Below are 25154 nucleotides of genomic sequence, written 5' to 3'. Positions count from 1 at the left end.
AGTTTTTACCCCAATACAAGTTTTTGTAAAAAAATGTTCTCACTTTCAAATATAAAATCTATGTTCTGTAATATAATGTTTGTAATACACAGTGTGTCTCACCGTGGTCAGGGTCACCTTGTGTTCGTGTCTCTTTCTGGTTGAGGGGGTGTAGAGAGGCATCAGGGGGGTGATGGAGATGGTCACCCTGCGCTCCCTAAGGACCCCCATCTGATGATCTGGAACACAGAAAAATCTTCTCTGAAAAACAAGGACGTCACCCTCCATCACACCTGAGTCCAACAGGAGGGGCCTGGAGAGACCCTGTTTATGGGGGGGCTGAATACACTTCACCTGCTGCAGCGTGCTCACTCGTACCTGGAGGGGTCGGGGTGCACTGTGAGAATCACCCTCTCTGATTTCTCCGGTGCATTCAACACCATCCAGCCCCGGCTACTGAGTGACCAGCTGCAGGCTATGAGGGTCCACCATCTCCTGGACCACCAGTTACCACACAGACAGGCCACAGTGTGTCCGGCTGGGCAGTGTCCTGTCTGAGGTGGTGTTTGGTAGTACAGGAGCCCCACAGGGGACTGTGCTGTCTCCCTTCCTGTTCACCTTACACACCACTGACTCTCATACAGCTCAGAGTCATGCCACCTGCAGGAGCACTCTGATGACCCTGCAGTGGTAGGGTGTTTAAGGGATGGACGGGGGGAGGAGTACAGAGCGCTGGTGGAGGGTTTTGTGGACTGGAAGAAACCATCTGCTTCTGAATGTGGCCAAGACCAGAGAGAGGGTCATTGACTTCAGGAGGAAGAGGACGTCTCCACTGCCCCTGTGCATTCTGGGAGAGGATGTGGCTGTGGTGGAGGACTACAAGTACCTGGGAGTGCACCTCAACAACGGACTGAACTGGAGGGCCAACACTGATGCTGTGTACAAGAAGGGGATGAGCCGACTCTATTTCCTGAGGAGGCTGAGATCCTTCAATGTGTGCAGCAAGATGTTGGAGATCTGCTACCAGTCTGTTGTTGCTAGCGCTCTGTTCTTTGCTGCCGTCTGCTGGGGGGGGGGGGCAGCATCAGAGCCGGCGACACCAGCAGAATCAATAAACTGATCAGGAAAGCTGGCTCTGTCATCGGCATCAAACTGGACCCTTTTGAGGCTGTGGTGGAGAGGAGGACTCTGAACAGACTGCTGTCCATCCCCCCCCCCCCCCCCCCATCCTCTCCACCTGCAGCTAGACGGACAGCAGAACTCCTTCTCCAACAGACTTCTCCAGCTCTGCTGTCACAAGGGAAGGTTCAGGAGAACCTTCCTGCCCCCTGCAGTAACTCTGACCTATAACCCCCCTCTGGCTGCAGGACTCTCTGCTCCACAGCAGAGTGAGCTGGACTTAACATGCACACCTTACACTTTACACCTATATTATATTTTATTAGCTAATTATATGTTTTGCTTCATATAGTATTTTGCTGCTGTGAATCAGAGGGTGGGTGAGGGCAGGGCAGATCCTCACAGAGCAGTTCCTGCAAATGACCACCAGAGGGAGCACCGCACCAGGACAGGAGTCAGGTGATAGTGTGTGTGTGTGTGTGTGTGTGTGTGTGTGTGTGTGTGTGTGTGTGTGTGTGTGTGTGTGTGTGTGTGTGTGTGTGTGTGTACCTGTCTGCAGGTGGAGGGGGGGTCTCTGTGAGCAGCTCAGTGATGCATGCTGGTCTGGAGTCTGACAGGAAGTGGTTCCTCTGGGTCAGTCGGGCCAAGCAGAACCGATCCGTCAGCTTGCTCTCTGTGTCCAGATCCGACACCGCTGAGAATGAAATATGTAGATATTAATATAAAAGCAGAGAACGAGATGTGGTGGGAACGCTGTTTGCTGAAGAGGAACGCTCCTCTTCCTCTCTGAAGCCGGCAGCTCTCCAGCAGGATATCTGGATCACAGGGGTCCATACCAAGCCATAGGAAGAGTCTAATACAGATGAGCTCTCTCTCTCTCACACACACTCTCACACATACTCTCTCTCACACACACACACACACACACACACACACACACACACACACACACACACACACACACACACACACACACACACACACACACACACACACACACACACACACACACACACACACACACACACACACACACACACACACACACACACACACACACGGTTCATAAACAGAACCAAGTCCAGGTGACCCTTTGGTTCCTAGGCCCAGTCGTGAAGATGAGATCTAATTTATGATGCAATCCTCTGAACCCCCCCCCCAGCCTGACACACCCATCGCTCCCCCTCCACTCAGCCTGCAGCCAGGACTGAGGGATGAAAGGCCCTCAGACTCCCCTGCCTTCTAATTTACTCCAAACACACACACACACACACACACACACACACCCACACACACACACCCTCAGATGTCATTGATAATAGAGGTGTTAAATTACAGACTGTTCAGTGATGAAATGTTACAGACATAAAAAGAAGGACCTCCTCAGGGAGACAGAACACAGCCCCCCCCCCCCCCCCAGTATGAGGAGAGACACACGGACCTCCCTACAGTCCTAACACTAACCCCGGATACAGATGCCCTCACTTGGGAGGGGGGGTGTCTCCTGTAATCTGAGGAGAGAGATTAAACCTCCTCTGACCAACTGACCCACAATCAGGGACTCCAGCGTATTGTGGCCCTGTTGGCCTTCCAAAGAGCAGGTATTCCCCTCACACAGAGACTGGTTCCTGTCAGCAGGGGGGAACCGGTCTAATTACAGAGAGATCCTACAGACTCTTCCTGACACACCTTTACCCACCTGCAGGAGGGGGGGGGGTGTGATCCTGTGACCTGCAGGATGCTGGGAAACAGGGGGCGGTAGAGGGAGTTCCTCCATAATGCTGAAACAGAGGTGTGGAGCTGCTGAAGGGGACCGGGCTGAGCGTTTCAAAATGTGTGTGTTCTGCCAGACATCTCAGATCTGTGACATGAGACTCTTCCTGTAGGTTAGCAGCAGAGTGTGTGTTCAGAGTGTGTGTTCAGAGTGTGTGTCCACAGAGTGTGTGTCCACAGAGTGTGTTCAGAGTGTGTGTCCACAGAGTGTGTGTTCAGAGTGTGTGTCCACAGAGTGTGTGTCCACAGAGTGTGTTCAGAGTGTGTGTCCACAGAGTGTGTGTGGTGCGTTTACTGGCTCAGTAATGAGCAGGAATTCAGTGAGAGCTTCATCACAGTGACATTAACGGGAGCGCTGGCTGAGCTTCAGAGGAGATCTCTTCTCTGAAAGTAAAGAGGCTGAAGTCTGAGAGTCTTCAGGACAACAGGAAGTGACAACAGGAAGTGACAACAGAAGTGACAACAGGAAGTGACAACAGGAAGTGACACAGCACAACAGGACAACAGGACATCAGGACAACAGGACAACAGGACATCAGGACAACAGGAAGTGACAACAGCACAACAGGACAACAGGACATCAGGACAACAGGACAACAGGACATCAGGACAACAGGAAGTGACAACAGCACAACAGGACAACAGGACATCAGGACAACAGGACATCAGGACAACAGGACATCAGGACAACAGGACAACAGGACATCAGGACAACAGGACAACAGGACATCAGGACAACAGGACAACAGGACAACAGGACATCAGGACAACAGGACAACAGGACATCAGGACAACAGGACATCAGGACAACAGGACAACAGGACATCAGGACAACAGACAACAGGACATCAGGACAACAGGACAACAGGACAACAGCACAACAGGACAACAGGACATCAGGACAACAGGACAACAGGACATCAGGACAACAGGACAACAGGACATCAGGACAACAGGACAACAGGACAACAGCACAACAGGACATCAGGACAACAGGACAACAGGACAACAGGACATCAGGACAACAGGACAACAGGACATCAGGACAACAGGACATCAGGACAACAGGACATCAGGACAACAGGACAACAGGACAACAGGACATCAGGACAACAGGACAACAGGACAACAGGACAACAGGACATCAGGACAACAGGACAACAGGACATCAGGACAACAGGACAACAGGACATCAGGACATCAGGACAACAGGACAACAGGACATCAGGACATCAGGACATCAGGACAACAGGACATCAGGACAACAGGACATCAGGACAACAGGACAACAGGACAACAGGACACGTTCTCACTGAGGGACCGGACCGTCTCACTGCTCCAGTTCAGCACCCCTCATGGTTACCACACACACACCTTCCAGTTCAGAGGGGTGGAGGCTCCATGTTTCTCCATGTCCCCATCAGGAGGCCGATGGAATACCTCTGCCTGTGGCCCCCGGGGGCCTCTGTAAAGGAGGAGCTTCATGGATGCACTATGCAGGCCAGTAAACACTGACATCAGAGAGATGGACTGTTCCTCTGTCAGACATCTGATTTATAAATGAACCAGAACCATGAAAAAGAACCAGAGCCGGAGCCGGAGCCGGAGCCGGAGCCGGAGCCGGAGCCGGAGCCGGAGCCGATCTGGTTTTTCCTGTTTCCACCGCAGCGGCGCCGGCTTTAAGCGCCGAAAAACCTCAGTTCTGTGAGGAGGATCAGGACTGAGAGGAGGATCAGGACTGAGAGGAGATGTGATAACAACAGAGAGCTGGGCTGTTTCCCATAATGCACCTGTAAGGGGCTTTAGCGGTGTAATACAAACAGACCAGCCCCTTAAATCTGCCCCCCCAGGGTCATAACATCTCTCTCTCTCAAACACACACACACACACACACTTGGGAATTTAACTTTATATTTACTCCTAACAGAGTGGGATCTTTGCAGCTGAACAAACAAGGTGTGTGTGTGTGTGTGTGTGTGTGTGTGTGTGTGTGTGTGTGTGTGTGTGTGTGTGTGTGTGTGTGAGTGTGTGTGTGTGAGAGATTCCTCCTGTTTATGTATCATATCTCTTTCATCTGCCGCTCCCCCCCTCTATGATCCTAGGCTTTGTGACCTTATATAGAGACTCTGCACATGAGGAGGTCAAACCCGGGGAATGTCTTCATTACTTTCTACAACCTCCTAATCCCCCCCCCCCTTCTCAGGGATTTCAGCCTCTGCTGACCATTGACAAGCACTAACACCTATAGCACACTAGGGGGGGGTGGGGGGGTATATGTGAGCAGGGTGCGATTTGACAAAAAAACAGAGGGGGGGATGTTTTTATTTATTTATTCATAGACAAGAACATTGGACTTTTAACTTGCATAACTAGGGAGAAAAAAACGCAAAAAGTAGACAGGCCCTTTTTTCGGGTCCGTGGATTAGTCCCCATCACAACATGGCAAAACTTTTAATAACCCATACATGGATTTCTATTCAACGTCACAAAAACATGCGTACGCACTAACAGGCAGAAAGCACCATAGAACAGCATCAATGCTCTCCATGAAAAGACCCTCCAATTAACTTAAATCAAACACTCAAAATAATTCACTAAATAGCACAACGTGCTGTCAACACTCAGGGACAGGTCTGGAAAACTAGACAAAGTAAACAGTCGGCTCTGGTGACAAATTTGTGGTGGCTTTTTCGTTTTTCCTATCGGGGCATTGTCTGCAGCATTTCGGCCCTCTTCTATCCACAATTCTGCAAATGGGTCCTGTAAAGTAAGATGATATGCTGCTCTGAACGCGTTTCATGTTTGGTTCAGCGCTGTTTTTCCTGCGAAGTTCCCGCACAAAAATGTTACAATGTTTTTGTGTTCGATGACGTTCAGAAATATGCACCGTCTGCCAGAAGGCTGCTGAATAGCCTACTCTGATGTAAAGACACTGAAGATCGTTAGATTTCAAGAGTTTAAGTAGGCTAGCAGTTAAGTTGCATTCATCGCTATCAAGGGGGGGAAATCCTTGTCCCCACCGGAGATAAAAATAATTAGCAGAGGTAGGGATAGGAAAACCAGAGGGGGGGAAATCCTCACCATCCCCCCCTACAAATCGCACCCTGTATGTGAGTACTTGTACTTGTAAAGCAGTATATGTGAGTACTTGTACAGCAGTATATTTGAGTACTTGTACAGCAGTATATTTGAGTACTTGTACAGCAGTATATTTGAGTACTTGTACAGCAGTATATTTGAGTACTTGTATATGTGACTACGCCGAGCAGCTTCTGATCACGCTCACAGATCAGCCCCCCCCCCCCCCCCCGCAGGTTTCAGTGAACCCTCCTCTCCTCGGCCGGACCCTCCCAGCAGCTTTAGGTTTCACACACCTTAATTCCCAGAGTTTGACATCTGAGAGTTTGACCCCCCCCCCCCCCCCCCCCGCGCCGGCTTTAAGCTCCGAAAAACCGGATCTTTCAGGCCGGCAAGACCCAAGATCTAATACGAACCAATAGGTCATGCAGTGTTGCCACAGTTACCTACTGATGACTCCTTTAAAAAGTAACTAAGTTAGATTACAAGTTACTTTATTAGTTACGTTCAGCAGCTGCCGGCAACACCCCCCCCCCAAAAAAAATTAAAATGAGTCCATCACACTGCCCGAGCAACTTCTTCACCCCCCCCCCCCCCCACACACACTCACTGGTTTTGCACCAAAGTCCAGCTTTGGTTGTTTGGGTGGTGGGGGGCCTCCTGCTTTAGTGGCAGCGCTCTGCTTCGCTCCACCTGGGGGGTCCTGCTCTGTAGTCTGACGGTGCCGTGCTGCGACTCCAAATGCTTCTTCAGATTTGACTAGTGTTTGAAGCTAGACAGCACTTTGTCTCCAGCACAGAGAGCCTTAATACTACCATCTGTAGCTGACTCAGACTCAAAGGAGGGACTGTGTCTCCAGCTACAACACGCACCTCTCTCCCCCCTCCACTGTTTGTGTCTCTGCGTGGTATTACACGTGAATTGTCCTCGTGCTGAAAACGTGACTTAATTGTCGCATGGCCGTCCCTCCCCGAGACGCAAGAAGAAAGCAAACATAGATCTGTAGGCCTACTGAGGAGGGTGAGAGAAGCAGTGACGCAGTGACCTGGATAATATCTTTACTCGAGTACCGGTTTGGAGATAGTAACGCGTTGGATTACTCGTTACTGAAAAAAGAGGTCAGATTAGAGTAACGCGTTACCCACATCACTGATGTCACTCTTACTTCTGGGGGGGGGTTAACCTGAGTTTACAGCTCATGGAGTACAGCGAGTACAAGTTGTAACAGCAGTATCTCTGAGCACAGGGACTACAGCGCGACCACACACTGATACACACACTTTATAAAGTCCGGCAGCACTAACCGGGTCAGTGTGGTGCTGTTTACTTTTACCAGACAGTGAATACTTTTCAGCGAAAACACCGCCGTGAGTTAACGGCAGACTAAACGCCGGTGAACGAGGAGCGTTGCCGCGGGCGGTAAATGCCGCTGAACCACGGCTCTCTGGAGAGGAGTATCAGGCTGGGGAAGTAGTTCTTCACTTTAATCTGGCCTCGGACGATTAAAAGCTACACGAGCATCGACCCGACGCAGTCCTCTATTGATGCTGTTGTGAGCGGAGTTGGGGAGAAAATCAGCGACGTAAAATGCCGTGTGGGTCATCAGAGGGCACGTCAACGATGACGCAATGACGCAGCTCCACTTGAGCTCCACTCGGTGGAAACACAAGGGGTGCTGCAGGCTAGAACCAGAGAAGCAAAAGATCGGATCTTGAACCAGATCCGGTTTGGTGGAAAAGGGGCATTAGAGTCCTCCTGGTCTCTGAGATGGGCTGCTGTCAGCTGGAGGTCTGCTGGTCCAGGTCCAGGTCCCTCCCCCCCCCGACAGAGGATCTGATGGACCCTTAAACCATTCCTCCTGTATGCATCCTATAGACCTGTACTCTATAGATACTGATCTACTGTTTGTTAGGGGCCTGTAAAGGGGCGTATTACACCCCCCACCCCCCCCAAAAAAACCATCCGCAGCAGCACCAGAGACATTTCAAACATCAGTAGAAACTCTCACACAGCTTAAACTCCGCCCGCTATTGGACACAAGCGCGTGGTCCGACAGCCAATAGCATCGCTCTGCATTGTTACTGAGAGTGTGAGGTTTGTGTGTGTTCGGGGGGGGGGGGGGGGGGCAACCAAGCGAGACAATCTCATTGTGTTCCACTTTCACTGACCCGTCCTCATTAAGAGACTCATCATTTATTAAGTAAACAGCTTGTACAGCAAGACTCTCACACTCACACAGTGTGTGTGTGTGTGTGTGTGTGTGTGTGTGTGTGTGTGTGTGTGTGTGTGTGTGTGTGTGTGTGTGTGTGTGTGTGTGTGTGTGTGTGTGTGTCAGTGAACAGTAAGAAAAGTCAGCAGCTTCAGGTCCTGCCCGGTAACAGCTGGCAGTCCGCTCCAGATATTAGTCTGATCCGGTCCGGAGTTTCCTCCTCTCCTCCTGACTGAACTCCTGGATGTTTAAAGAAGTAAAGACAGACTGAGACTAAAGTGAGACTAAAGTGAGACTAAAGTGAGGCAGACTGAAGGCCGTCTGCAGCAGTCTGGGTACAATTAGCCCCCCCCCCCTTTCAACTCTAAATGAGTGTGTGTAAAGGACAGCTGTAATTTAAACTGACCTTCTGCTGATGGCTAACGTCTGCTGACTCAGGGAGAGATCTGTGCAGTGTTGAGGCTGGTGTCAGGTTACTGCTCTGTTCCCCGCAACGCCCTGCACTCTAAACGCTGCCCCCCCCCCACATCCCTCCCTCCCTCCCTCCCTCCATGAGAGAGAGGAACCAGGCTGTGAGGCTTCATTCCTTTTACTGTGAGGGAACTGAGAGGGAACATCAGGACTCAGAGCAGCGCCTCCAGTCTGCTGTTACTGTACTGTAACGGTTATTAAAGTGTAACATTGAATCTGTGTGTTTCTACTCCTCCCAGTCTCTGTGGAAACACTCTCTCTGGAAGGGGCTGCAGACTCTGGAGGATCAGCTCCTCAGAGGTAGTGGAGGAGAAATGTGAGTACGGGGGTGGGGGGTTAGAGATGTCTTTTCTCCACATGCGAATGGCTTTAAAGTTACGCAGACCTACAGTCACTGATCCAATCCTTCAAAATGATGCCCTGACTTCAGATTTGGTCCGTCAGATTTAAAAACAACGACGCTAACGCGACTTCTCCCGGTCACTTAGCAAAACATAAACATCGGCGACTCCCATCCGTGATTTCACCTTATTTACCGATGTGCCGATGGTGGTAAATAGGGCTAACATCGGCCGATGTCTCACCGATGTATCGATGCATCCCTCATTTTTCAACTTTGAAAATTGGTCTTATTAACAGATGAACACTACTGTGGAATATATTACTTTGACATATTTAGGAAGTACAATATAAGAAAAGCACAAGTTTCAGGTGTGGGCCATATTCCATTATACTTTTAGCATTTGCTGAGGGCCAATTAAAAGTGGGCCGCGGGACGCATTTGGGCCCCAGGCTGTAGTTTGGACACCCCTGTTTTAGAGGGTGTGGACCCCAGCTGCTCTGTGAGACCCTTGACAGGAGAGGCTCAGGAACAGGACTGAACCCGCTGCAGACATGGACTTTCAGAACTCTGGTTAAAGTCTAAAGTGAGAAAAAAAGATGAATGAGGACTTCTGAGACCTCCAGCCTCTGTCTGGACCTCCAGCCTCTCTCTGGACCTCCAGCCTCTCTCTGGACCTCCAGCCTCTCTCTCTGGACCTCCAGCCTCTCTCTCTGGACCTCCAGTCTCTCTCTGGACCTCCAGTCTCTCTCTGGACCTACAGTCTCTCTCTGGACCTCCAGTCTCTCTCTGGACCTACAGTCTCTCTCTCTGGACCTCCAGTCTCTCTCTGGACCTCCAGTCTCTCTCTGGACCTACTCTGGACCTCCAGCCTCTCTCTCTGGACCTCCAGTCTCTCTCTGGACCTCCAGTCTCTCTCTGGACCTCCAGTCTCTCTCTCTGGACCTCCAGTCTCTCTCTCTGGACCTCCAGTCTCTCTCTCTGGACCTCCAGTCTCTCTCTGGACCTCCAGCCTCTCTCTGGACCTCCAGCCTCTCTCTGGACCTCCAGTCTCTCTCTGGACCTCCAGTCTCTCTCTGGTCCAGAGAGAGCAATGTGAGCAAGATGGCGCCGAGGATGGCTGCCGTGTCTCGAGCTCCTCAACAACTCCACATCTTAGTGTTTTTATTGTTTTACTTTGTTGGTTGTTTTTAACTTTTTTTGCAACATGCAAACCGCCCAAGCGAGCCCTATCATCCAATATGATAGAGAACAACTTTTACACATCAGGTCGCTGGTGGACAGCAATAATCCACGACGACCTGCAAACAATGGAGAGTCTCCGTGTTTACCTGCTGGAGCTCTACCTGTGGAGCGCAGGAGGAAGAGACCACGAGGTTCCCGGGCCGGGGTCCTGGTCAGGCTGAGGAAACGTGAAAACAGGCCTCCTCTACCGAGTTTACTTCTGGCAAATGTCCAATCCCTGGATAATAAGCTGGACGAACTCCGTAGCAGGGTGGCATTTCAACGGGACATTAAGACCTGTAATGTTTTGGTTTTCACGGAGACTTGGCTCGACCCCACGATACCGGACGCCGCCATTGCTCCACACGGATTCTCCATTCATCGCCAGGACCGGACAATAAACTCAGGGAAGAGCAAGGGAGGAGGTGTGTGCTTCATGATGAACAACAACTGGTGCTCAGATGTGGAGATCATTTCTTCGGACTGTTCTCCCAGCCTAGAGCACATCATGATCGGATGCCGGCCTTTTTATCTGCCGAGGGAGTTCACGTCTGTTGTTCTAACAGCAGTGTATGTTCCGCCGCACGCTGACAACAACACAGCGCTGGAGGAGCTGTATGGGATTATCGACAGGACAGAGACTTCTCGGCCAGAGGCCGCATTTATTGTGGCCGGGGATTTTAACAGAGCCAACATGAAGAAAGTCCTGCCGAAATACTATCAGCACGTCAGCTGCCCCACGCGCGGTGGAAATACACTGGACCATGTTTACACTCCTTTCCGGCATGGATATAAAGCCCTCCCCCGCCCCCCCTTCGGCAAGTCAGACCACATATCTCTTCTTCTGCTCCCCGTTTACCGGCAGAGACTGAAGAGGGACCGACCTGTGACAAGGACAGTGCAGCGTTGGTCCGAGCAGTCTGACTCTGCTCTCCGCCACTGCTTTGGCATCACGGAGTGGTGTGTGTTTGAGGAGGACGATATAAACACACACACTGACGCGGTGATTTGCTACATCGGCAAATGCATCGATGACGTCGTGCCGCGGATTACTGTACGGACATTCCCAAATGAGAAGCCCTGGATAAACGGCGAGGTCCGAGCTAAACTTAAAGCACGGGCCATCGCGCACAGCGGCGGTGATTTGGATGAGTACAGGAATTCCAGGTATGCACTCCGGAGAGCTATTAGCAGTGCGAAAAGACAATACAGGGACAAGGTGGAGTCGAACTACAAGGGCTCCAACGCCAGAAATATGTGGTCTGGACTAAAAACAATAACAGACTACAAAAGGACAACGAGTGGTGCTGAGGAAGTGTCTGCATCTCTCCCAGATGAACTGAACACATTTTATGCACGCTTTGAGAAGCCCCCGGCTGTGGAGGCACAAAAGGCCCAGGATCCCTGCTCACTGGTTTTAACCAGTGCAGATGTGTGTAGATCTCTGAAAAGGATCAACACACACAGGGCTCCGGGACCTGATGGCATCCCTGGCCGTGCTCTCAAGGTGTGTGCAGTTCAGCTGGCAGATGTGTTCACAGACATTTTCAATAGGTCACTGCTCCAGTCTGTAGTCCCCACATGTTTTAAAGAGTCCATCATTGTCCCTGTCCCCAAAAAGACAAAACCCATCTGCCTCAATGACTACCGCCCAGTTGCACTCACCTCCATCATCATGAAGTGCTTTGAGCGGTTAGTCAAAACTTTTATCACCTCCTCCCTCCCTGACTCACTGGACCCCCTGCAGTTTGCCTACAGAGCAAACAGGTCCACGGATGATGCCATCTCCCTCACCCTCCACACTGCCCTCTCCCACCTGGACCAGAGGAACACTTATGTGAGAATGCTGTTCATTGACTACAGTTCAGCATTCAACACCATTGTGCCCTCCAAGCTCATCATTAAGCTCAGGGACCTTGGGCTCAACAGCGCCCTCTGTGACTGGATCATGAGCTTCCTGACGGGCAGATCCCAGGCAGTGCGGATGGGGAACATCACATCCTCCACCTTGACCCTCAACACCGGAGCCCCTCAGGGTTGTGTGCTCAGCCCTCTCCTCTACTCCCTGTTCACGCACGACTGCGTGGCCACACACAGCTCCAACACCATCATCAAGTTTGCTGACGACACGACCGTCATCGGCCTGATCACAGACGGCGACGAGACGGCGTACAGAGAGGAGGTCAGAGCCCTGACATCTTGGTGCCAGGACAACAACCTCCATCTCAACGTCAGCAAAACAAAGGAGCTGATTGTGGACTACAGGAAGAGGCAGAGAGAGGCACACACACCCATCACCATCGACGGGACTCCTGTGGAGAGAGTCAGCAGCTTCAGGTTCCTCGGGGTAAACATCAGTGAGGACCTGACATGGACACATCACACCAGGGTCATATCCAAGACGGCTCGACAGCGGCTCTTCTTCCTCCGCAGGCTGCGGAAGTTCAACATGGACTCCAGGATACTCTGCAACTTCTACAGGTGCACCATCGAGAGTATCCTGACTGGCTGCATCACCGCCTGGTATGGCAGTTGCACCGCCCTCAACCGTAAGACTCTACAGAGGGTGGTGAAAACTGCTCAGCACATCACCAGGACGGAGCTGCCATCCATGGAGGACCTCTACACCCAGCGGTGTAGGAAGAAGGCCGGTAGGATATTAAAGGACCCCCATCACCCCAGCAACAATCTGTTCTGTCTGCTGCCGTCTGGCAGACGGTACCGCAGCATCCGGACCAAGACCACCAGACTCAGAGACAGTTTTATACCACAGGCTATAAGACTACTGAACTCCTGAGCTGTGTGAATGTCTACTCACATCTGTTTATAGTACACACATACATATATATTATACACATCTGCCATACATATCTGTTTATAGTACACATATCTATATATTGTACATATCTGCCATATACATCTGCTATACATAATATATGCATCTGTCCATACCTCCTCATTCAACAGTGTAAAGTATTTAAATACTTTCAATGTATTCCACATATGTATATATTTCACCTCCTCAAATCTTTATTGTTAATATTGTAAATATTCTTCTCTCTTTTTGCACTACTTTATTTATCTTTTGCACCATGTATGTTGAGTTGTTGGAGGAGCACGCGACATAAGATTTTCATTGCCAACATATACGCTGTATCTGCTGTGCATATGACAAATAAAACCTTGAAACCTTGAAACCTTGGACCTCCAGCCTCTCTCTGGACCTCTAGCTTCTCTCTGGACCTCCAGTCTCTCTCTGGACCTCCAGTCTCTCTCTGGACTTCCAGCCTCTCTCTGGACCTCTAGCTTCTCTCTGGACCTCTAGCCTCTCTCTGGACCTCCAGTCTCTCTCTGGACCTCCAGTCTCTCTCTGGACCTCTAGCTTCTCTCTGGACCTCCAGTCTCTCTCTGGACCTCCAGTCTCTCTCTGGACCTCCAGCCTCTCTCTGGACCTCTAGCTTCTCTCTGGACCTCCAGCCTCTCTCTGGACCTCCAGCCTCTCTCTGGACCTCCAGTCTCTCTCTGGACCTCCAGTCTCTCTCTGGACCTCCAGCCTCTCTCTGGACCTCTAGCCTCTCTCTGGACCTCCAGTCTCTCTCTGGACCTCCAGCCTCTCTCTGGACCTCTAGCCTCTCTGGACCTCCAGCCTCTCTCTGGACCTCTAGCCTCTCTCTGGACCTCTAGCCTCTCTGGACCTCCAGCCTCTCTCTGGACCTCCAGCCTCTCTCTGGACCTCTAGCTTCTCTCTGGACCTCTAGCCTCTCTCTGGACCTCCAGTCTCTCTCTGGACCTCCAGTCTCTCTCTGGACCTCTAGCTTCTCTCTGGACCTCCAGTCTCTCTCTGGACCTCCAGTCTCTCTCTGGACCTCCAGCCTCTCTCTGGACCTCTAGCTTCTCTCTGGACCTCCAGCCTCTCTCTGGACCTCCAGCCTCTCTCTGGACCTCCAGTCTCTCTCTGGACCTCCAGTCTCTCTCTGGACCTCCAGCCTCTCTCTGGACCTCTAGCCTCTCTCTGGACCTCCAGTCTCTCTCTGGACCTCCAGCCTCTCTCTGGACCTCCAGCCTATCTCTGGACCTCTAGCCTCTCTGGACCTCCAGCCTCTCTCTGGACCTCCAGCCTCTCTCTGGACCTCTAGCCTCTCTCTGGACCTGGAGGAGAGAGTTGACACAGAGAAGGAGGGGGGGGGGGTGGGGTTTCTTGGATGGTAAGCTAACCGTCCTGCTGCAGGATTCGTATCAGCTCAGAGGAGACCCCCCCCCCTCTCTCATCGGACAGCGAGAAACAGGGTTTCTGCAGAAGCTTACTGGAAGAGGCTACATCCATTGGAAGTGTATTAAGTGTGCGTGCGTGCGTGCGTGCGTGCGTGCGTGCGTGCGTGCGTGTGCGTGCGTGACAGCAGCAGTCAGAGTGTTTGAGCGGCTTCATAAATATTAATGAGATCTGGACCACATGCTCCATATGACCCGTCAGCAGCAGGGACACCGAATGCAAGTGTAACATCTCACACTGCCCCCCACCCCACACACACATACACACTGGACCCCCCCCCCAAGTTAAGCACCGATTAGGGCACCACATGTCCAGATGATCAGTGTGAGGTCAGGTATGATGATGTAGTTCATACAAACAGCTGCTGTCTGACACACACTGACACACACACTGATACACACACACACTGCTAGGATCGAATCCACAACCTCCTGATTGGAGGACAACCACCCAGCCTCAGAGCCAGCCTTCTGAGGACCAGACCTCAGAGTCCCCTTATGCCTTGCACAGACTACACGACTTTCAAAGTCGTCAGATAGCTTGCCAGTTCACACTACACTACTCGCTCGGGAGTCTTGAAGTCGTTGCGGTGTGCACACTACGCGATTGAACGGCGACAGGGGGTCACACTAGGGTGGCCACCCTAGTGTGACCCTTTTCAATGCCCTGTCCGGCGTCCGGACGCGTATTTGTCAAGGAGGACAAATACGCATCATTGATTGATGCTGCGCCGGACGTAATTGTTATTATTATTATTATTATTATTATTATTTGTGGCCCAACCATACCTGTGGGTGGGGGGTGGGGGGTTTAAAAAACAAAAACAAACAAGACTGTAAATAAGGACTCTCTATGGACCCTGAAGTGATAATGGAGCATAACATATTTTTATTTCATTTTCAAGTATTCTTCCCCCACTGTCCTCCTTTTCTAAATTGTATGCACCTGTACTGCTCTGTATTGATTATTACTGTTCTTACTTCTTGTCATTGTCTGGATTATGACTTTGTTTGCAATAAAAAGATTGGTAAAAAAAAAAAAAGATGTGGAGTTGGTGAGGAGCTCGAGACACGGCAGCCATCCTCGGCGCCATCTTGCAAGTTCAAGGTTTCAAACAGCTGGGTCGACTTGTTGTGCAGGACAACGCTTCTTCTTTTTAGAAAGCTGTGCAGCTCCTCCCCGGGGCTCTTCCTCACCCCGTGTCTTGTGCTCTCATTGGCTGTAGCTCGTCGGCGCACCATTACCAGGCACAACACTTTTCACACTACAGGATTTGGACTCGCCGACAGGTCCAGATATTTAGCTTGCTAGATATCTGTCGGGCGTCGGGGACTTGTCGGGGAGTCTCTCACCTTGCTCTTGAGCAGTTCACACATAACGATCAAACGCCGACTGCCGAGCGCCGATTTAGCACCAATTTAGCACCAATTCGTCCCCGAGCTCCAAAATCCGTCAGGGAGACGCCGATTGGGCTAAAAATCATGTAGTGTGAACTTGGCATTACTGAGGACCAGACCTCAGGGCCCCCTGACTGAGGACCAGACCTCCTCTGAACTCTCATGTGGATCCTGCACAGTGGAGGTAATTGATCAGAGTGTGAGGTGTGATCTCTGACGGACTCACACTTCTGTTTCCTCAGCCAGAGAAACTCCTGATGGGGGGGGGGGCAGAGGACAGTCAGAGCAACAGATCGACTTCAGCTCTCTGATGCTCTTCAGGGCTGAGCCTGACCCATAGCAACAACAGATTACAGAGCAGTGTTAATTTCGTCAACGAAAACTATGACGAAAAAAGTTTGTCAACAACCTTTTTGACATGACTGACACGAGACGATGACGAGCTAAAAATAGATTTTTGATAATAAGAACTATGACGAAATGTATATTTTGTTTTCGTGGACAAGACAAGATGGGACTTAAGTGTTAATGGTGGACTATCGGACATTCAAAATGCAGGATATTTAATTTTCCCTAAATTCTCCGTCTGGTCTGTCAAAATGCATCCCTGTCATTGGTTGAATTAGTCGGCCTTCTGAGAATCTGCACACATCACTCATCCCTCAGCTATAAGTGATGATGTCCAAACAGTGAGAAAATAACAAGATCATGTCTTCAGCACAAAAAGGCTTTGGTCGGAAAAAAGACTAGACATTCACTGCCTGGCCAAATGAAAGGCCCCCCTCTAGTATCCGTTGGACCGCCTTCAGCTTTACGGCAGGCATTCTCTGTGGCATCGTTTCCCCGAGCTTCTGCAACGTCTCAACATTTATTTCGGACATTATTTTTGATCTTGTCTTGATGACGGGAGATTCAGACCACTGATCAAAGTCTTCTCCAGCACATCCCAAAGACTCTCAGTGGGGTTCAGGTCTGGACTCTGTGGGGGCCGATCCATGTGTGAAATGATGTCTCATGCTCCCTGAACCACTCTCTCACAGTCTGAGCCCGATGGATCCTGGCATTGTCCTCTTGGAACTGTGCTACATCAGACCGCCTCAATCAGGAGGACTGTGCTACATCAGACCGCCTCAATCAGGAGGACTGTGCTACATCAGACCGCCTCAATCAGGAGGACTGTGCTACATCAGACCGCCTCAATCAGGAGGACTGTGCTACATCAGAACAGTCCCAGCTGACCTGCTTCCTGACGTCTTATCATCAAACGTCTGATGAAAGCCTCTTTGTCTCACAGATCACCCCCCCAGACATCCTGCTGTATCCACACGATGATCAGGATTACACCGTCCTGTGAACAAGGGCTCATTAAAACCAGGGCTAACGCTAGGACTGAAGTCCTGGTCTGCAGGTCCAGATGGGTTATTGTTCCACTGGTAAAGTGTTCTCAGAGGCAGCTGAAACACATCACCAGCACACCCTCAATCAGGACTGGGCCTGATCAATGGGTCCGTGAAGGGGTACAGGTTTCACTGAGGGGACCAGAAGACAACCAGACCAAAGTCCTCCAGTCAGACTGATCTAGTGGAGGGAGTTCTACCCCCCACCCTAAGAGGACCCTCTGTGTCTCAGGTACTCTTTTGTGTTGCTCTGGATTCCTGAAGGTTTTCTCTCATGACTCAAAGTCCTGATGAACCTGCTGATCGGAGACAGAAGAGGCTTCCTCTGAGAGACCGGGGGCTAGAAATCTCTGTCACAGAGTCTGTACGGTCAGAGAACTCTGATCCTGATCCAGGTCTGCATCACTGCAGGATGATCCAAAGATACCAGGACTCCTCCACAGGTCCTGAAGACATCTGATCCGTCCTGAAGACATCTGATCCGTCCTGAAGACATCTGATCCGTCCTGAAGACATCTGATCCGTCCTGAAGACATCTGATCCGTCCTGAAGACATCTGATCCGTCCTGAAGACATCTGATCCTTCCTGAAGGCATCTGATCTGTCCTGAAGACATCTGATCCGTCCTGAAGACATCTGATCCGTCCTGAAGACATCTGATCCGTCCTGAAGACATCTGATCCTTCCTGAAGACATCCGATCTGTCCTGAAGACATCCGATCCGTCTTGAAGACATCAAACAACAACTCTCACAGCCATAAACACTGAGATAACCTGAGTCCTGTGAACGCATCACTCTCACTGATATATGACCCCTCCCCCCAGACTGAGTTTAGACTCAGATCAGACAGCAGTAATCTCCATTGTCCTCCTCAGACCCACTTTACCAAGCAGCCCCTTCTGCAGAGACACAGATGGTCCTCATACAGAAGTAGAACCTCATCACACACACACACACACACACACACACACACACACACACACACACACACACACACACACACACACACACACACACACACACACACACACACACACACACACACACACACACACACACACACACACACACACACACACACACACACACACACACACACACACACACACACACACACACACACACACGTGTTTATGTCCACTGGTTTTCTCTAAAATGTCCAACTTTACTCCACTTTTCCCCATCAATTATGAATAAAACTTGACCTCATTAAGACTTTTCTTTTGTCTGGTGCCTTGCTCAGGGGCACCCACCTGTCAACATTCCATATTTCAGGTCTGTTTGGGGACTTGAACCGGCGACCATACGGTTCCCAGTCCAAACCACAAATGACTGAACCACATATTTAAACATAACCAGGACACTAATGATGGTGATCATGTCAGTGTTGAAGTGTGTGTGTGTGGGGGGGGGGGGGGGGGTATGTATGTTCTGTTCCCCTCCCAGCTAACACAGCCCAGAGCCTGGTGCTGATCCAGTTCATCATGGTCCTCCAGAACAACGGGCAGGTTTTTCTCACAGATTTACCCTCCATCTGAAGCAGCGAGACACACCTGCTTTATATTAGACCCTGCTGTCCTGCTCTACACACACTCTTCACACCCGCTACACACCCTGTACACACACTCTCTAAACACACACTGTTCACACTAGCATGCTGATCCTGTAAACATCAGGAACAGAACACAAACCGAGGAGAAGCGTTCAGTCTGAGGACAGCAGACGAAAAAGTCTAAAGGCCCATTTATGGTTCAACGTCGACGTTGAACCATATATTGGCCTTCAGACAAAGTGCTGCCCAGGTAACAGTCTCAGACACCATGTGACCCTAACCCCGCCTCTGATTGGCTGTTCTGACGTTGGCTGCAGACCTAGATGGAGGGGCTGCTTTGTGACCCTATTGTGTCTCACTCATGTCCCACCAGCTGGCAGGCAGCTTCCTGCACAAAGAGGAGGTCTAACACCGGTCTGATGATCCCTGTGTCTCAGTCAGACACCTGAACTCACCTGAACCCTGCTGCCGCTGTTCTGACCGGGGGGGGTCAGGGTTAGGCTGCATTCTCATGATCAGCGGTAGAACAGATCTGTGTTACTATAGAGAGGGCGGTGCCAACCGACCCAGATCAAGCACTACCCTCTTCTCTCAACCTCACGGTCAGACCAACTGTTGCCTCCGTTTCGTCCCAAAAATGGAACCTGAACACACCACGAAGACCACACTACGGCCAGCTATCAGGTTCTGCATTACCAAACAGCAGGTAGTAGCAAGCTACTGCTGCTGGGTCTGTACACTGGGACAGGGACGTCTGACAGCAGGGACCGGTGCTCGTTGTGTTTACCACAGATGAGCTCATACGTTCCTGAGACCTGAATCGACCACGCTTGAAAACAGCATGAACAGAACGTCATGTCGACTAACGACCGGTTGGTCTACTGAGACTAAGCCAGAGGTCAACCAACAGGAGATCCACCACAGAGTGTCCATGTCTCACTCAGGCAGCAGCCTCCACAGAGACCCTGAACTAACCAGAGGAACTCGTGCAGAAACTCTGGAGGGATCCGGCTGAAACTGGACTCCCCTGGACCTGCCGGGTTTTATAATAAAGCTCGGCAGTGCTTTAGTCGGTAGGCCAAATTTCCCACATCATTTTTATTATTAGATGTTTGAAAGGAGTCTTGTAAAACCCAAGCCATGTGCAGCCTGGAGTAAAGTGATGATCTCTGGCCCCGAGCTGGAAAGAATTTAACTCACCCTCTGAGTCTCCCAATGGGGGAGAAACCTCAGAGACACACCCACCATCCTGACGTCTGCAAACAGTCTGCCAGCAGTCTGCCAGAGATCCTGCAGGGGAGTCTCTGAGGGTTTCTGAAGAACGACCCGGTCAAGAGCTGACAGCCCCCCCCCCCCCCCCCCCCCCCCGTCCAGCCTCTGTTTCAGACTGAAGCCTCCAGCAGCCCACACAGTTCCCATAAAGACTCGTCATGAAGCTATTTCCAGTCATTTCTCCAGGCTATGTAAAAACAAAAGTGAAGAGACTCTTCTTTGGAGCGTATAAACCCAGACGGATATGGGCTGCTGTGAACCAGAGTCGGGTTTCCTCCGGCTCATGTTTGGTATGAAAACAGAAGCTTTGTAAAGACCTGTCAGCACCTCACACACCTTATTAAATATGTAGGATTATTCAGAGTGTTTAGGCTCTGAATACCAGAGATGATCCCTGTCTCTCCCGAGGCCGCAGAATAACTGAACTGGACAGACTTCCAGGGATTCTGTCCCCGTCTGGTTCTGGTCCAGGTTTATCAAAGCCTCACATTCCTGCTGCTCTGTGAAAGAGGAAAGCAGCAGAGAGAGGAGGGATGCATCTGAATCTGCCAGGACAGACCGGGCTAACCATCACATCCAAAGAGACGGCTCTGTCCCAGACACCTCTGTCTCCACCTCTAAGGACGGGGACACAGGAAGAGCGCTACAGCAGCAGGGAGTGGATTCACAAGACTTGATTTCAGATGTGGTCCTGGCCTCCATGATTATGAAAACAATATGAAACCGTTACCGTGCCGACGAGGAACAACAACTAATGTTTACTAGGATCTGTTCCACGGGAGGGTCTGCCCCACGCGGAGAGCGACCCACAGTGAGCAAACCATATCTGCAATTACAAAAGCAAACAACAAACAAACAAACAACGACACAGACAGGAGGAGTGGAGCCTGTTCAGTGAACCAGAGGAGGTCTGTTAGAGGGGAGAGGTGGATCAGATTTCAGGGAAGTTCCCTCAGAGAGGAAGACAGGGTGGGAGGACACACCTTTTCTGATCATCATTACATCATCACCCGGCTCTAGAGGTCAGGAACAATAGAGCGTCTGTGTGAAGGTAATATGAAGGTAATCTCAGCTGTAATAAAACCACAGGAGTTACCTGAGAGCCGACTCTACTCATTATCCATTAACTGCTATCATCTAGATTAATGGTGTGAGTCTCACCGTCCAAGGGTCTAAATGTCCACAGATATTCCCTTCAATATAAAACAGAGAAACACTAAACCTCAGTCCCTCTCAGAGTCTTGGATCCATCAGTGAAGTGATCATAACACATATCAGATATATCATATGGGTCTCTGAATAAAAACCAGAGCAGAACAGAGAGCAGCTCATCTGAAGAGAGCAGGAGCAGAGAGACAGGGAGAGAGAGATGGAGAGAGAGGGGGAGAGAGAGAGAGGGAGAGAGAGAGAGAGAAAGGGGGAGAGAGAGAGGGGGAGAGAGAGAGAGGGGGAGAGAGGGAGAGAGAGAGAGAGAGAGGGGGAGAGAGAGAGAGGGAGAGAGAGAGAGGGAGAGGGGAGAGAGAGAGGGAGAGAGAGAGAGGGAGAGAGAGGGAGAGAGAGGGGGAGAGAGAGAGAGAGAGAAAGGGGGAGAGAGAGAAAGAGAGAGAGAGAGGGAGGGAGAGAGAGAGATGGCGAGAGAGGGAGAAAGAGACTGAGAGAGAGAGATGGCGAGAGAGAGGGAGAGAAACTGAGAGAGAGAGAGAGAGAGAGAGATGGAGAGAGAGGGAGAGACTGAGAGAGAGAGAGAGAGGGAGAGAGACTGAGAGAGAGAGGGAGAGAGAGAGAGGGAGAGGGAGAGAGACTGAGAGAGAGAGGGAGAGCCTGAGGGGAAGGCAGATCTCTGCAGGAATAAAGGATCTGAGGGCAGGAAGAGGAGGTACAAAGTGGGGGGAACAAAGAGTCAGGGTGAGACACTCTTCCTCATGCTCTCCCCTGCTCATCTGCAGCTGGTGGAAGGCTCCTCTTCACCTCCCTGAGGACCAGATAGGAGTCACTCCTCATCAGGGAGACAAACCTCAGGGATGCATAATTCCTCCAAACATGATCAGACTTATCTTAAGCTAAATATTTATGAAGGCGTGTTAGCTGCAGCCGCTGCTAACTGTAGCCGCTGTTAGCTGCAGCCGCTGCTAACTGTAGCCGCTGTTAGCTGTAGCCGCTGTTAGCTGTAGCCGCTGCTAACTGTAGCCACTGTTAGCTGTAGCCGCTGCTAACTGTAGCCACTGTTAGCTGTAGCCGCTGCTAACTGTAGCCGCTGTTAGCTGTAGCCGCTGCTAACTGTAGCCGCTGTTAGCTGTAGCCTCTGCTCTGTTAGCTCAGTTAGCTTTGCTGTCAGGACAGTGGTGTGTTTACAGTTAGCATTAGCTTGCAGCTGCTGGATGTGTTAGCTCTAACCCTTCAGAAGTATCTCAGTATTATTCTCGGGGGTGAAGTGCAGGGGGTTTCTGGTCCGGGGGGGCAACATCCTTTGGACAGAGCCAGGCTGAATTACCCGTCCCCTGGCTGGGGGGCAGACCCTCTCTCTTCTTATTGGCAGCAGATTAAAGGAGCATTTATTATGGGGGGGGGGGTTTACTCTCTAATGCTTTATCTCCCTCCCCCCCAGAAAACAGGCTGGACTAGTAGTAGTAGGACTGCCCTCGACTAAAGACTTTTCTAGTGGACTTATAGTCGTCATTTCATGCGATCAGTCGACTGATCGTCTCAATCTCTGATATATTACCTTATGAAAAAAAGGGTTTCAGTTTCAAAGGCTGATAAAGATCCTTATCAAAACAGCATGGTACGTTGTGCTTCACGTGAAATATAAAATACAACTGTAATAATTAACCGTTGAAATATAAATTAAACTGTAAAAAGCACATGAGGGTCACAGCGCGCCGCACGGATGGAGCGTCTGCCCGTGCGGTACAAGCAGCAGAAGCTCCCGTGAGGATTCTTAATATGTGTGTGAACAAGCAGCGAGCACACACACTGAGCATTGAGTTCTAGTTTCTGTAATTCATATCTGAATACAACAACCCAATAAATACTACACAGGATACAGCGACAAATATGCTTGTCGGCGAAAATCCCTCCCACATTTAGCCCTGATCCTGACATGAAAGCTTGAATTGCATATATACAGTATCTCACAAAAGTGAGTACCCCCTCCCTTTTGTGTAAATATGTTATTATATCTTCTCCTGGGACAACCCTGAAGAGATGACCCTCTGATCCAGAGTAGAGTAGTCAGTGTACAGCTGGGATAACAGGGTACATTTGCTGAGCCCTCAAAATAACTCAACACAGCCATTAATGTCTAACCCGCTGCAACAAAGGTGAGAACACCCTAAGTGAGAATGGCCAAATTGTGCCCAAAGTGTCGATATTTTGTGCCACCATTATTTTCCAGAACTGCCTGAACTCTCCTGGGCACAGAGTTCAGTAGAGCTTCACAGGTTGCCACTGGAACCCTCTTCCACTCCTCCATGTCCACATCACAGAGCTGGTGGATGTCAGAGACCTTGTGCTCCTCCACCCTCCGTCTGAGGATGCCCCAGAGAGTTTAGGTCTGGAGACATGCTTGGCCAGTCCATCACCTTTACTCTCAGTCTCTTTAGCAAGGCAGTGGTCCTCTTGGAGGTGTGTTTGGGGTCGGTATCATGTTGGAATACTGCCCTGCGGCCCAGTTTCTGAAGGGAGGGGATCATGCTCCGCTTCAGTATGTCACAGTACAGGTGGGCCTTCATGGTTCCCTCAATGAACTGTAGCTCCCCACAACCAGCAGCACTCATCAGCCCCAAACCCTGACACTCCCACGACCATGCTCGACTGTAGGCAAGACACACTAGTCTTTGTACTCCTCTCCTGGTCGCCGCCACACACACCTGACACCATCTGACCCAAATGAGTTAACCTTGGTCTCATCAGACCACAGGACGTGGTTCCAGTAATCCATGTCCTTAGTCTGCTTGTCTTCAGCAAACTGTTTGCGGGCTTTCTTGTCCATCATCTTTATTAGAGGCTTCTTTCTGGGACGACAGCCATGCAGACCCATTTGATACAGTGGGCGGCGTATGGTCTGAGCACCGACAGACTGACCCCCCACCCCTTTCACCTCTGCAGCAATGCTGGCAGCAGTCATACGTCTATTTTCAAGAGACAGCTTCTGGACATGACGCTGAGCACGTGCACTCAACCTTCTTAGTGGACCGTGGCGAGGCCTGTTCTGAGTGGAACCGGTCCTGTTAAACCGCTGTATGGTCTGGGCCACCGTGCTGCAGCTCAGTTTCAGGGTGCTCTCTCTTCTTATAGCCTCGGCCGTCTTTATGTAGAGCAACAGCTCTTTCTTTCAGATCCTCAGAGAGCTCTTTGCCACGAGGTGCCATGTTGAACTTCCAGTGACCAGTATGAGAGAGTGTGAGAGTGAAACACCAGATGATACACACCTGCTCCCCATCACACCTGAGACTTTGTAACACTAACGAGTCACATGACACCGGGAAGGGAAAATGGCGAAATGAGCAAAATCTCGCCATTCTCACTTAGGGTGTTCTCACCTTTGTTGCAGCGGGTTAGACATTAATGGCTGTGTTGAGTTATTTTGAGGGCTCAGCAAATGTACCCTGTTAATAACATATTGTATAATAACATATTTACACAAATGTGAGGGGGGTACTCACTTTTGTGAGATACTGTAGGTTTATATCTGTTGGTACAAAGCCAGGCTGCTGCCTGGCTCACTGCTGCTGGTGTCTCCGAGTCTGAGGAAGGAGCTCCCGTTGTCGGGGATAATAAAGCTCCGGGTTTTGATATGATGGCCTGGAAACTTTTTCCCAGCGGAGTTTGCATGTCACCTTTTGCGGCTTGTCCCTTACTCGCTCAGAAGGATCGCACACTTTGGATATCCTGCCAACAAATAAGTGAAGGACCAGGCCCAGCTCTGAAAGAAGTCTGAGGGTGTTTCCGGCTGATGGACCTTTTTCTTTTTTTTGACTAATCGGCTAATGAAAAATTAGGCGGCGGATATTTTTGTTCGCCTAATAACGATTAGTTGACTAATCGGAGCAGCCCTAGTGTGGAATATTAAA

At 50.5% G+C, this 25154-nt stretch overlaps 2 protein-coding genes across 2 annotated transcripts in view; both read right to left on the bottom strand.

Moving 5' to 3' along the window:
• nhsa (Nance-Horan syndrome a (congenital cataracts and dental anomalies)) overlaps nt 1-162 on the bottom strand; it is a 9224-nt gene extending 9062 nt beyond the window's left edge. The window contains exon 1 of the mRNA XM_063880705.1: nt 103-162. Coding sequence (XP_063736775.1) covers nt 103-162 — 60 coding nt within the window. The remainder of the gene's footprint in view (nt 1-102) is intronic.
• Nucleotides 102-25154, bottom strand: part of LOC134863716 (actin remodeling regulator NHS-like) — a 31439-nt gene continuing 6386 nt past the window's right edge. Inside the window, exons 2-3 of the mRNA XM_063882360.1 lie at nt 1648-1792; nt 102-218 (exon numbers count right to left, since the gene is read on the bottom strand). Of these exons, the coding sequence (XP_063738430.1) occupies nt 197-218; nt 1648-1792 (167 nt within the window). The 3' untranslated portion in view covers nt 102-196. The remainder of the gene's footprint in view (nt 219-1647; nt 1793-25154) is intronic.

The sequence above is a fragment of the Eleginops maclovinus genome, chromosome 4, assembly GCF_036324505.1.
Source record: "Eleginops maclovinus isolate JMC-PN-2008 ecotype Puerto Natales chromosome 4, JC_Emac_rtc_rv5, whole genome shotgun sequence".
Classification (NCBI taxonomy): Eukaryota; Metazoa; Chordata; class Actinopteri; order Perciformes; family Eleginopidae; genus Eleginops; species Eleginops maclovinus.
This window is presented reverse-complemented; position numbering and strand designations above follow the sequence as displayed.